Source organism: Zingiber officinale, chromosome 7A, assembly GCF_018446385.1.
Source record: "Zingiber officinale cultivar Zhangliang chromosome 7A, Zo_v1.1, whole genome shotgun sequence".
Taxonomy (NCBI): domain Eukaryota; kingdom Viridiplantae; phylum Streptophyta; class Magnoliopsida; order Zingiberales; family Zingiberaceae; genus Zingiber; species Zingiber officinale.
In genome coordinates this window covers 132,702,575-132,716,412 of record NC_055998.1, presented here as the reverse complement: position 1 = coordinate 132,716,412, position 13,838 = coordinate 132,702,575, and the positions used below count along the sequence as shown (strand labels likewise).

The 13,838-nt window shown below is 36.7% G+C and overlaps 2 protein-coding genes and 1 long non-coding RNA gene across 3 annotated transcripts; 1 reads left to right on the top strand and 2 right to left on the bottom strand.

Moving 5' to 3' along the window:
* Window positions 1–860: 860 nt before the first annotated feature.
* LOC122002644 lies at window positions 861–1,165 on the bottom strand. Its single transcript, XR_006117690.1, has 2 exons — window positions 1,034–1,165; window positions 861–908 (listed from the first exon to the last, which is right to left on the bottom strand). It is a non-coding gene; the product is annotated as an uncharacterized LOC122002644 (long non-coding RNA).
* Window positions 1,131–5,967, top strand: LOC122002643 (probable serine/threonine-protein kinase At1g09600). The gene is made up of 8 exons (XM_042557891.1): window positions 1,131–1,583; window positions 1,752–2,036; window positions 2,113–2,430; window positions 2,575–2,802; window positions 4,138–4,238; window positions 4,369–4,465; window positions 5,198–5,341; window positions 5,499–5,967. Exons 1-8 carry the CDS (start codon window positions 1,131–1,133, stop codon window positions 5,640–5,642), a joined length of 1,770 nt encoding a protein of 589 aa, XP_042413825.1. The 3' UTR covers window positions 5,643–5,967.
* Window positions 5,968–8,109: 2,142 nt separating this feature from the next.
* Window positions 8,110–12,368, bottom strand: LOC122002642 (protein FAR1-RELATED SEQUENCE 5-like). Its single transcript, XM_042557890.1, has 6 exons — window positions 12,182–12,368; window positions 10,496–12,094; window positions 10,076–10,387; window positions 9,127–9,251; window positions 8,505–8,623; window positions 8,110–8,261 (listed from the first exon to the last, which is right to left on the bottom strand). Exons 2-4 carry the CDS (start codon window positions 12,081–12,083, stop codon window positions 9,244–9,246), a joined length of 1,908 nt encoding a protein of 635 aa, XP_042413824.1. The 5' UTR covers window positions 12,084–12,094; window positions 12,182–12,368; the 3' UTR covers window positions 8,110–8,261; window positions 8,505–8,623; window positions 9,127–9,243.
* Between the last annotated feature and the right edge of the window lie 1,470 nt (window positions 12,369–13,838).

The window sequence follows — 13,838 nt, the reverse complement described above, 5'->3', positions numbered from 1 at the left end:
AACGTTAATGAGCTGGATACATATGTGTTTAAGCTTGCTTATTTAGTTTAACGAGCTGTTCAAGTTTGTTTATTTAATTAATTTTATGTATATTGAACAAACATAAATACTCTTACTAAATCGAACATCAAACTTATTCACGAACGTTTGTTTCATTTACCGCACTAAATACTGAGCTTTTAATGCAATTTAATTACAAGATATTAATCTTGTAATTTATATTATAAAATTGTATTTATTTTTAAATTCATATTATATTATATTATAATTTTAAAATCGTATCAAATAAAATAATTAATTCTATAATATAATCTTATTAGCTTACGACTGATTTTCTGACCAATCAATCCTAAATATCATAAACAATTCACAATAGACGAAAAATGCATAGAAAGTTTAATAATTTGGTTTCAAAATATTTTATTGAGTTTGGGGCCTCTGTCGTCCTAAAATGACGCATATAATTGTTTTTTTAGTTGAATAAATTTATTTTCTTAAATTAGCTGATTTCTTCGTTTTGTTTTTAATCTAATAAAAGGGGGCAAAAGGCGAAATGGGAAATAAAAATGAATAAATTTTGATTGACAGAGCGGGATTTTAGGGCTCCATGATCCGAGAAACCCTCCCTTCCAGTATCTTTCTCGCTGTCTCTTGATCCTGATGTTGGAATCCTTGATTCGTTTCTTTCACTTGGCAAAGGGGGGAAAACAAGGTGGGTGATCTTGGTTCCAATTGCATTCTTCTTCTTCTTCTTCTTTTTGGAAAAACTTTCAAGAGGTTTGCTCTCTCGATTTCTTTTGCTACATTTGTTTACGATCCTGGTTTTCTCTGTTTTGTCTTTTCTCCAGAATGGCTACGGCTTTTGATCGGAATGCCGTCCACTTCCCTTGTTTGCTCATCCTCGGATTCTGAAATTGTTAGGATTCAAGGGATTGGTTCATCAATAAGATTCAGAAAAAGGAAAAAAAATATTTTTTTTTGCAAGCTTTAAGACATTGGAGGTGAAGATTTAAAGTGTGAGCTTGATACAAACCTGAATGCGTGTTGCTGCTCAATTGATTTCTGTTCGATTCACCCAGATAAATGTTTGCTTGCATCTAATCAGCTGATTTGATTGTATAAACTTGAACATGCTTATGGGCTGCATCCACTGCAAGTGTATAAACTTGAACCGCGAGCACAGGTTCCACCCGACAAAGTCCCTGAGGAAATTCATCACATTCAAGAGGAGAGGAGGTGGCAAGGCAGGCAAGGCAGATAAGGGGGTTGTGCCCAAGTCAGAGGAGAATGCACTGTCCAATCTGCACTCACAAACTATAGGATGGGAGAAGAGAGATACAAGTGGTGTTCGCTCACCCACTGGAGTAGCAGAGAAGAAAGCTACTGGTGGTGCTGGAGATGGTTTGGAAGTTGTAGGTGTGTCTGATGAGTATAATGATAATTTTAGAATTCCTGATACCCCATGTGGGTTTTCAGGAGAACATGCTGCAGCAGGCTGGCCTTCTTGGCTAACTGCTGTAGCTGGGGAAGCAATAAAAGGATGGCTGCCTCGCCGATCTGGCTCATTCGAGAAACTCGCCAAGGTTGGAACTGACTTTTGCTGCTTCTTTTGCTTGAATATTTTGCATGTTTATTGATTTCTGATTCATGCAAGTCATGCCATGTTTTCTGTCTTATGTTATATCTAGCATTGATATGACTTTTTGTTGGATGAAAGGGATTAAAGGAGCTAATATTAACCAAATTTTCAGATTGGACAAGGAACTTATAGTAGTGTTTATAAAGCACGAGATCTCGAAACCGGCAAAATAGTGGCTCTAAAGAAGGTGCGATTCGTTAATATGGATCCTGACAGTGTTCGCTTTATGGCAAGAGAGATTCACATTCTTCGTCAGCTTGATCATCCAAATGTTATAAAGCTTGAAGGTATAATTACATCACAAATGTCACAGAGTTTGTATCTTGTTTTTGAGTACATGGAGCATGATCTTGCCGGAATTCTTGCAAGGAGGGGTCCCAAGCTCACCGAACCACAGGTCTCTTACGTGTATTCGACTACTTATGCAATTTTCAGAACTATGTATTCTCAGACCATCTTAATATGTATTGTAGGTGAAGTGTTACATGCAACAACTGCTTCAAGGTCTTGCTCACTGCCACAGTCGAGGAATTCTTCATCGTGATATCAAGGGATCAAATCTTTTAGTTAGTGATAATGGCATTCTTAAAATAGCTGATTTTGGTCTATCAACACCCTTTATTCCTGGTCAGAAACAACCATTGACAAGTCGTGTGGTAACATTGTGGTATCGACCCCCAGAGCTATTGCTTGGTGCTACAAAGTACGGTGTTTCCGTAGATCTGTGGAGCGCTGGTTGCATCCTTGCAGAGTTGTTTGTAGGGAAACCAATCATGCCCGGAAGAACAGAGGTATAATCTAAATCTAGAGACTCATGATCCAATATGAGTTTTTAAGTATCATGCAGAATTCAAAATTGTGCTTTGTCATTGCCATTTTCTGTTCTGTTAAGGTACTGAATCTGGTCTATTTTGTGGGTCATTAAATCTGTGTAGGTGGAACAATTGCATAAGATTTTTAAACTCTGTGGATCACCATCAGAAGAATACTGGAAGAAATCGAAATTGCCTCATGCTACTGTTTTCAAACCTCAGTACCAATATAAACGCTGTATTGCAGAGACATTTAGGGATTTCCCCTCTTCAGCTATAACTCTATTAGAATCCCTTCTCGCACTCGAGCCCAAAAGTCGTGGAACAACAGCTTCAGCCCTTGGTAGTGAAGTGAGCAGTAATCTAGTTTGCTTTGATCATTCATATAAGTTTTTATTTTCTGCTCTTTTATTTGTTGTTATTGCAGTTGTTGTTATGTTTTGCTTTCTTTTATCATTTTTAAAAATTATTTCCTGATATATATTGCAAGCATATTATGTTTAAACAGAACAGGAGGGAGCACCCACCCTTCAATTAAGGCATATGTAAGGGATAATATGAATGGCATCGGTGAGGGAGAATTCTAATTGGGAAGTTGCACCTAAATGTAGGATATAGATCTAGTGTTGTTTTGATGATAAAGTACAACTTGATGTAAGAATTATTGTGCAAAAGTTTTATGCATAGTAGGGATGGTGATGATCTAAGTTGGTTGGACTTGGCATTTCCTCTACCCCTGCCCATATTGTGCAAACATGACACAAACACAACTATTTGAGTTCGATGAGACAGATTTGTCTCGGGAGCGAGATCTCTGAGGAAGAAACAGAGCTAAAAGAAACGGGGGAAGAAGAAACAAAAGCGGAGAAGACTTGTGCTCATTGCAAGCTTAGCTAAGTTGTAACCACTGAGATAGAGCATGCAGAGAGACTAGTGTGCACACTGGGTGAGACACAGGGGAGGGCAGTTAGGGGCATTGTGGCGAGATGAAACTTACACCATGGCGGGGGCATCTTAAGCAAAGATTCTATTTATGGAGGGGAATCAATTTGTAGGATTCATAATTTCGTTTTCATGTCAGATGGAGCCAAGAAGCTAACCTAGTGGGATAATATTAGGTTGTTGTTGTTGTTAGATGGAGCCAGGAGTATAAATTTGGTTAGCACAGGGGACTGGATCTTTGCATCCATTTGGCTTGCCAAGCATATGGAGTCTCCATGGGCGTGGTACCTCACATCAGGGAGGGGGACCAAGACATTGTGAGAGATGTAAGGTAACGGGTGGTCGTCAAGTATTCAAATTTTTGGTCTTAAATTTTTGGTCCTCTTTTGAACTGTGCATGCTACGTACGAAGTTATACTCACATTCCTGTACTCAACATCTTAGTAAAGAGATGTTTCCTTTTAGTGGTCAGGCAGTGGATACAGGAAACATCTCTTCACTGTTCTTATCTTGGCAATATTTTAGCATGTTCTTGATGACAATTTCTTGCTGGAAAATGATTTGTGTTCTCTCTCATTCTACATGCCTAACATTGCACGGTATACTCTCTTTAGAAGTTTAACTAAAGCATATTTTATTCATGTCCTTGTAATTGCATAAAGTTGCATCCCCTTAGAAGTTCAAAATAGCTTTCTTGTATTCCACATGATTTACCAATCACCAACCTCTATTTATGCTTTGCAGTTCTTCAAAAGCAAACCATTGGCCTGCGATGCTTCAAGTTTGCCTAAATATCCACCAAGCAAGGAGTATGATGTTAAGCTTCAGGATGAAAGACTTAGAAAGTAATTTACTCTTAAGATTAACTTAAAAGATACCTCTTTGCCTCCTTTTTGTTGTAAAACAATTCAAACAATGTAAGTATGTTACATCCCCGATATTGGCAAGTCTCACTTTCTCTTTGTTGGGCAACAGACAAAAAGAAGATGTTAAAAAGGGAAGGTCAGAATCTGTAAGGCAGGGGGTGAAAGATGCCAAAGGAATTCCATTGTCAGATGCAAACATGGAACAGGTATATTTCATACACAATGTGGTTTTAGATTGTGTGATGTATCTTGTATTCACTGCCTAACATAAAGGGAGAAGAAATGGAATATTAACCTATTTGTTTGCCCCTTGGTTGGCATTGCTCTTTAGGCCAGTGGTCTCTTGAAAAGCAATGCATTTGTTACAGATCAAAAAAAGTTTTCTGAAAACATCAAGAGCACAATTGGCACTCTACTTTTGACAACTAACCATCTGGATTAAACAAACATAAAATTTAATCATCTAGAGTTCAAAGATGGCTATTTAGTTGATGAAACTTGCATATGAGGCCAATTGGCACTTGACATTGGTCGATATACTTGGAATGAGCTGATCCTCTAAACTTTTGAAGGCAGTACATGAAACCTACATGTCCTTTTGGATATCATTGGTTCAGAGTAGCACTTACTACCATCTATATCTGAATATCTGTTCTTGCTGATGATCTTTCTTTTGTGTATTTCACATATTTTCTTTGGTCTTTCTTCTTTACCTTTTCATTGCAATTGTTTCAAGATTCTTAGATGAATTAATGTGGATACTTTCCTGTTCTAAGAAAAGAAAAATCGTTGCCATAAGCACAGTCATGTCATTCATGCAGTCACAGATCATTTGCAGGTTGATGCAAACACAATGCTGGCTCATTCACTTGTCTTCTATCGGTTCCATGGATTCGATTGATCTTATCTCTCAAACTATCTTTTTCATGTTGTGGCAGAAGCAAAAAACGCAGTTGACTTCTGAAAGCGGAACTAAGAAGTACAATCAACTTGATGCTTCTGGCGCTAACAAGGCTATACTCAATAAATCCGCCTCTACCCGCAAGAAGGATGACTGGATATTGACCAGGGAAACTGCTGTCGTATGTTCTTTCGTCACACTTCATCCATTAACTTGTTTTTGTACATCATCCATAAGCATAGAGTTTTCAGATTACATCCTATTTCTTCTTGGAATTGAATTGTATTGTTATTAGATTTATAATATTAATTAGTTCTTGCACACTTTACACATTTCAGGGTTATGGTACTAGGCACAAAAGAATCCAATATTCTGGACCTTTGATGCCTCCAGGTGGGGATGTTGAAGACATGCTTAAAGAGCATGAGAGACAGATCCAGCAGGCAGTTCGTAAAGCCCGCCATGAAAAAGTTGAAGTTTAGAGGATGCTTGAGGGTGATTTCATCTGCAGAACTTGAAGTCAGAGATTGTGCAAGTGGTTGGTTTCTTTGCAGTGTATGTATGCTGTGTAAATTGACATAAAGAAAGTCTGCTCAAATTGAGAGCTCTTACTCAGTGAGAATAAAGAAGACAGACAAGTTAGTTATTTTCTTGTCTAGTAAACACAAAATAACTAACTTTTGTAGTCTTTCCATTTCTCCAGTGATAGATACATTTCATGAAATTGGTGGTTGAAACTGGAAAGGGAATTTTTGTTACCTATTTGATGTTGTACTTGAATGCATGAAATCCTGTGAATTTGACTTCTTTCTTTGTCATGTTAACTTCAATTTAGCCACTATGTTTAGGCATCAAATCATCAACCTTTTTTTTTTTTGTCAAAAATACAGATCTCATGCTAGAGGGGCTTTGTCCAGTAATGTGATAACTTTGCAATCTATTCTGCATTCTTTTGTTTCAGTAACTAAACTTCTATATCAAGGATTTTCCCAACCAAAGGATATCTAGTTGAAGGTTTCACTGGCTACAATGAAGCATTTCAGTGTCAAGAGTTTAGCAGCAGCGTATCATATTTAAGAGTGCGTTGGTAGATATTTGAGGGTAATACATCAACCACGTTACATTTTTTTGCTACTGTTGTGTGCATTTTACATTTGTTTCATATTTTTTTATTGCATATAATATCACATAATTGACCGTACGCACATAATGTCTAACATTAGTTTGAATTCATTGCGTTGGCAATTGCATTCTAATAATAAAAAGAATTAACAGTAATCACCTAGTTGTATCCATTAGGTACCAATCTTCATTTCCTTCCATTTCTGCAATGTTTAGAAGGAAATATAAAAAGAAGAATTAAAAATAATTAATTATCTTCTTCGGCTCTCTCTTTCCTTCCAAATAACAAAATAATTGGCCATCCAACTTTACTGGATAAAATATGAGGGTACTTATGACTGTCTTGATTGAGGAGGCACATTCTCACACCTCATTTCTTGGCCTATTTTAGTCATCTAATCAAAATCAAACTGATAAACTAATAGATTATTTTTTTTAGTTTTAATCTGCTTGATTTAGTTTAGTTTGTCAGTTCTAATTACAGATGCCCACCCCTACAATGAACTGGCCAAGCTAGCAGTATGATGAATAGGTTATTAATTATAAGAATCATTAACTTACAATGCAACTAAAAAATAGCAATAAGTATATCACTCTTCAAAAAGATACGTTGAACTAATAGAAGTCAATACATCTCTCAGGGAGCAAACAAATACACATCCAATCCTACAGTCTAGTTGGCTTAGGAACTCACACGTATTATCTACGTAGAAATTCTACAATGAACTTGAAGAAAGTGGTGCATGGCGTCAAATGGACTCAAGTGGTGATTAAGTTTCTGGCAACAATATTTCCTCATAGTATACATGAATAAATCATTGTTTTAAAAGGGCACGTGATTGCCTCCCAGTCCCAGATGTTATGCATATGCAGTATACTTTATCTTAATCTTCAGTTCACTAAACTGAACTAAGCTAGTTTATTAGGTCAGCTAAAGTCTTGCAGAACAAATTGGAAATGGAGATGAATGGTATAGTTTAAGTTAGTTTGTGCACATATAACGACTCAGGAATTATTTATTATGTGCAAAGTAAAAGTAGCTTGATGGAGTAGAAAAAAAAAAGATATTGATATAACTGCACTGAGCTTGAAATAGATAGAGACTAAATGCAAAAGAAAGTGAGCTAATGAAATTTCTGGAGAAGAGAAGCCTAGATTCACTTATATTTTCAGGAGAAACTACTGAATCACATGTTTCCTCAAACTAAAATTTGAGGGAAGGTACTGATTGTTAGAAATTAATGATCTTCATGCCTTTTGAAGATTACAATTTTGCATATTGTTTATGCTATTTAACAGACGCTTCACATATCTTACTTTATGGCATGGTTTTCCATTTCATGTTATGTATAAACTATTTCTGGATTCTAAACAATTATGTAAATTATATCTTATTATGAATACAAAATTAATTTAATATTAATAATGATAGCATATGCACTTTGCAGTCATGAGATTGCATGATGTCTGCATGTACTTTTAAAACCGTGGTACGGAAAAACAGCTAGTTGTGCTTGGATGAATTAGTTGGTGATACCATATCTAGACAGCTAGTTGTGACAGAAAGACAGCTATTCAAGTTTCCATTTTCTTTTTCTTTTTCCTTTTTGAAATTTCAGGTTTGCACAGACCTTTCAAAAAAATTCTATTTTGAAAGTTCTTATGTGTGGGGGGGGGGGGTTCCTCTACTCTCTCATTTCTTCTCTTTATCTCATATCCTGTGCTACCCTAGTCATTGGATTCCTAGTTCTAAATCAGATAATTGAATATAAACAAATAAGTAAATAATAACTTCAAACAACATGATCTTGGATTTAATGCAATCCATTGGCAAACATTACAAAGAAGATTATGTAGCTCAATACAAATCAAAGTATACCATTGCAGTTTTCCAGATAAATGTTGGATCCTTTTCTGAATAATACTGGTGAAAGAACCGTGAATGAATGATACACCACCATTGTGGAAAATCACATTTGCTGCAGCAATAACAAGGAAAAATAGTCTATCAAGATATAATAATAACAGACATGGTAAAGGGAATAGAAAATGATTTTTAAAAAAAAAAGTAAAGAAAGCAACAACAGAGTAAGAAGTCATGGAACATCATACCCATTTCCAATAAGAAAAATACTAATAAAATGTATTCACACATTTATCTATATCATAGCATACATAAACAACTCAAAGCATTGTAAAGCAATCATACTCTGAAAACTTACCTGTCAGATGGTATCAACAGCAACTATCATCTTCATAGTCAAACACTAATTAATACACCATTCCCTTACGGGATAAAATGGCGCGTTCGTAAACCAATAGAAAATCTTGGTGATCATATCTGAAATTGATACAGGGACTTTCTTAGAGCACCTTAGAACAAACAGAAAAGGGGGGGGAAAAAGTGCGAAAGTTAGAGCAAGTGATGAAGAAACAGAACCATCCATTAATTTACACAATTCTTTGCTTGAATTGAAATGTCAATACATGTTTTCGCTTCAATTTCACTCAATAGCATATATGCCATGATTTAACTAATAGAAAAAAATTTAGAAAGTAAAATTTAAAAATAATTTATTCAAATTAAATTTGAAATACATAAAAGATGATTTTTTTTTTTGCAACATTCTCGTTGCAATGACAATTTATCAGGTTCTGCTTCAAAAGTAACAGAACAAGAGTCAATGGCCATGGTTATTGATAAAAATCAATGTCTAAACCAATTTCATCAAAGAAAAGTGATGGAATATCATTGCCATTAATATTTGGCAATGGCCACTGGGAAAGCAATTGAATGGAGATAGCGTAATGGAAAGAGAAAAGAAAAAAGATCAGTGATCTCACTTTTCCAGCTTTGTTCGAGCTCACGGTCTCAACTGCAGTTCTGGTGCTCAAGTTTTGCTGCAAACAAAACTTGGCCACTAGAACTTTTCTTCCCACCAACAATCAACAAAAAGTATTTCACCTTCCTGATACAGATTTAAACAATGGAGACAAAATAAACATGAGGATGATCACATCTACAAGGCATCTAAAATATTCTACAGAAAATGCTGTGGTTAACTCAGCAATAGGCATACAATAATCAAATACAGAGAACTATTTATATAAAAAGTTTGGAATAAATAGAACACCAATACTTTAGCACATTGGTAATTCATCATCTTTCCGAGCTACTCAGATAAAAAAAAATCATAGACTAAGTAAAGGTAATGAAGCACAACTCAATTAGAATTAGAAAAAATCACAACCACCACCAGAAATCATACTTCCCAATTATTTGGATTGCCGCATGGATCTTATGTGCAGTTAGAATGTATGCCAAGTCAATTGATTTGTGATAGCTACATCTTTAGATTTCTTTCATTCATGCTTAAGTTTTCCTGATCCCTCTCTACCTCTAAAAATTTATCTTAGATAATTCAGCTTGTCTAATTATAACATATATTGTTCAACTTTAAAAGCCTTTAACCTTTTATGTATGTTTCCCTTATTTTAATATAGTTTGATGTTACTCATCGTTATCATCTCTATTACCAACTGTAGCTGAAATCATCTGTGCTAACTGACTCTTTTAATAGTTTGTTAACTTCTCAACACCTTAGCCATAAACTTACTATATTTTCAACCTCAAGAATGGAATATTTGAATGACCAGAAAACCATGGTCAAATTAGATACTAGTCTAAATCTATATATCATCTTCTTGCTACTAATTCAAACATTATGCTGGTGCACTTAACCATTTTAAAAATAGAACAAATAACTTTTTTGCTAAAACAACTGAAAACTACCTGGTGCATTGGAGAAGGAACCTTTCTTAGCAGCAAATATTTCAGCAAATGCCTTTTGCAGAGCTCCCTTAGCAACTTTATATATTACTGCAGAGGTAGCCCCTGCCTCTGCAAACTTAATGGCATCACGACAAAGATCATTGCATCGCCAAGTCAAATTTTTTCTAGAATTATTTTGATATACACTATGGTCCTCACAAGAAAAACCAGTACTCTTGGCATTTTTGGTCCATCTTTTCAAGATGTATTCATCCGGAAGTGTAAGAATGCCAGTAATTATCAAAACTCTAAGCACATGCCTACATTGTATCCCTGAAAACTCAAACATAGAACAACTACAGTTTATGCATTTGCTGGAAGCATTGTGTGTCACGATATATGCTTTACTTGCATCCTCAACTTTTGTGACATGATACTTACTAACAACACCATCTGTGACCTTCTCCATCAAAAAGCCAGCTGACTCTGAAAGTTCCTCCTGGAATAACGCAAAAATTGTTTTTGTGTATACTTCAGATGCTCGCTTTTCAATAGGTGATGGAGTCCTCAAAACAGGCTTGGTGTGACTTGAATCAAAATCTGCCTGTAGTTCCTTCTCAAATTGTCCCACCATTGCTTTATCAAATTGAGTAACTAGATCACGTAAAGTGGTGGTTGTTATTGAATGCCTCTGGAAAAATTTGTACATGGTTTCCAACTTTGGAGCACCAAAAAATTCTCCAAAGAATGTGCCTCTATAGAACAAAGGAACCCATTTCTGTTGAATTGCATAAAGTTCTTGTAACCACATATTATCCTCCAAATTATACCTGCTAAGCAATGATCTCCAACAAGAATCAAATTCTTCGACAGTTTCAGATTCGTTCACACACTTTTTGAATTCGCCCTTAAATGATAAGTGTTGAGAATAAACTCCTAAGAGCTTATCCTTGCACTTACTGAAAATGTCCCTCTTGCAAAATCTATGCCGAACATTTGGAAACACCTTAGCTGCAGCTGAAGCAATGGACTCATTGTAAGGAGTGATGAAAGAAACTGGCCTACATCCACTCATCAATCCAAGCCATGTCTCAAACAACCAAATGAAAGAAGCCTCACTCTCGTCAGTCATGAATACACAACCAAATAAAATAAGCTGCCTATGGTGGTTCATCCCAGTGAAGGTTGCAAAGGGCACCACCCGCTTGTTTCTTTTGCAGGTCATGTCAAAGACAATAACATCGCCAAAGTAGCTATATGCCATCCTTGATCGGGCATCAGCCCAGAAAACATTAGAGACGCAATTATTCTGGTCAACTTGAATTGCATAAAAGAATGCAGGATTATCAGTCTGCATCTTTTTAAAGTATTCCAACAGGCTCTGTGCCACGCCGCCACCAGGACCTAACCCATTCTGATGGGTTTCAGCAGCCGGGCAGACCAGCAGTTCCCAAGGCTTCTTTGCAAGTTTCTTCTGCACAGAAGGCGATGGATTGGGGAGAATACCAAGCGAATGGCAGTGGTCAAGCACGCACCTTGAGATAGCCCATCGGCCATTGTCACGACGGTTGACCTGGAGCATTGCGTTGCAACCTTCCCGGGAGGACGACCGGTTGCGCCGCTTCTTGGTAAGGTCAAAAGGGTCCTTCTTCGACGGACGGCCCTGCTTGGAGCACACGAAGCGCCTCATGATCACTGTGTCGTCGACTCGGGAGGTGAATGACTTGCTGTTGCGAATACGGAAGCCAATGCGCTCGGCGTACGTAGAGTAGAAAGCTCTGGCGTCTTCCGGAGAGTCGAACTCCACCCCGAGAGCAGGTTCGTCTGGACCTCCGGATGCAACTTGAGCAGACACGTCGACCTCCAACTCCCGTCCTTCTCCGGAAACTTCAGGCGGAACGGAGAGGAGCTCTGCTGCCGACTCATGCCCCAGAGGGTCGATCGTTATAGCTTGGTCGATATCGCACTCTTGAGCTTGAATCTGGATCAAGGGTTCCAGCTCGCCGTCGTGCGAGTTATCGAACTCCATGGAAGGACTGGCTACAACAATGCGATCCAACGAGATTCACACAAAATCGATCAAGTCATGCACAAATAAATGCGACAAATCAGAAAGAAGGGAGATACCGAATACGAACAGACGAATCCGTTCCTTCGACTCGGATTCGACGCGGCGGCTCTCCGACTGCGAGAAAGCAGGAGGAGTGATCTCCTTCGTCTCGGATTTGGGTGGGGGAGCTGAAGAAACCCTAATCTGTTTGGGGAAACGGCCGCCGCGATTACCGATACTACGTGATCCCCCGCACGAAGTTAACTATCGAGGGCTGGCAGATTTATGCCTCCTTACGTGGACCAAGAAAGGCCGTTGGATTGATCATTTTGTTAGTAGTTATTGTTATTATCATTTTAATTAATTAAATAATCTATTTAAGTGATTAAATATTTGTATTAAATATAAAATAATCAATATAAGAAATTCTATTAAATTTAGCACACATATTTTATTAAATTAGCATATGACCAATATTCTATGAGGTGATTTGAGTGAAAAGAAAAAAGAGAAAAAGAAATCAAAGTTAACTAGGTTTGAAATAACTTATATTTCTTCTACTAAATTTAGCTAACAAATCTAGCAAAAACCAAACATATATCTAGCGTACAATTTGTTAAATTATGATAAATGTTAAGTGGATGTCCCCTTGAGTTATGATGTGATTATAAGAGGTGGGACGAGTTTCTTAGACGATAAGGATTTAAATTTCAATCACCAAACTGATCAAGAGTAGGTAAGACAAGTTGAATAGCTCAAGCAAGCTGAATAGGTTGAACAAGACAATCAAGCAAACTAGGTTGGGTGAGCTAGATTAGCCGAATGGGCTAGCGTTGCATTTAAAACTATTTCAATTGGGTTTGACAAAATGGTCTAGTTGGATGGATCAATCAGGTGGCCTATTCGAGAGGGTTGGAAACCTGATCAGGTTAATCAAGTCAGTTGAATTTAACAACCAGCAAGTTGGTAGGTCAAATGTGATGGTAGGCCTAACTAAGGTGGTCAGATGAATCAATGATAATCCTTAATTAGGATTATGGACTTGAATGATCTGTGTCTTTGAATTAGTCAATGATAATACTTTTATCCAAGTGATTAAGAATGAGAGGGACACTTCAACTGTCCCTTAATTAGATTAATAAGTCAATAATATCTTCATCTTCTCCCACATCTTCTCATTCCAAAGCTAGATGGAGGGCCTAATTCCTTTCCTCTACAAAGGCATCAAGAGCAAGAAAAGCAAGCACAATTACGTATGCCTTTCCCGATCGAATTCTAACGACAATGCCCGCAAAATGACACCTTTATCGCAGAGCCAAGAGTTAAAGGTGGTTCGATTTAGACGACATATGTTCATGACATTGTCGCCCGAAAATCTCTCTATACTACACGAGGCAATATTTTATTTTTATATTTTATTAATATTTACATTTAAAAAATTATTTAAATTTTTTATATTTAAAAAATTTTGAAATCATATCGACGTAACACATAATAATACGGTGTTAAAATTATATCATTTTCATCGTAAATCAAAACTAGAGATCCAAATTTTAAATCATAGTCACGACTATAAATGAATCGCAATTTCTATGCGTGAGAAGGAATCTATTTGTTGTCGAGAAAATTCCATTGACATCCTCTATGTGGGCTTCCATCGAATAATCTATAAATTATTTTTTTCAATAGAACTCTACTTTCTTTTAAAAAATATAGAAAGAAAGAACGAAAATC

What these genes read in the sequence shown, in the direction of transcription:
- LOC122002643 (XM_042557891.1), top strand. Translation starts at nt 1,131, where the DNA reads ATGCTTATGGGCTGCATCCACTGCAAGTGTATAAACTTGAACCGCGAG. An exon ending in TCATGCCCGGAAGAACAGAG is followed by an intron (nt 2,431 to 2,574) that starts GTATAATCTAAA and finishes AAATCTGTGTAG; the next exon opens with GTGGAACAATTGCATAAGAT. An exon ending in CTTCAGCCCTTGGTAGTGAA is followed by an intron (nt 2,803 to 4,137) that starts GTGAGCAGTAAT and finishes TATGCTTTGCAG; the next exon opens with TTCTTCAAAAGCAAACCATT.
- LOC122002642 (XM_042557890.1), bottom strand. Translation starts at nt 12,083, where the DNA reads ATGGAGTTCGATAACTCGCACGACGGCGAGCTGGAACCCTTGATCCAG. An exon ending in GGTCACAGATGGTGTTGTTA is followed by an intron (nt 10,388 to 10,495) that starts GTAAGTATCATG and finishes TTGAGTTTTCAG; the next exon opens with GGATACAATGTAGGCATGTG.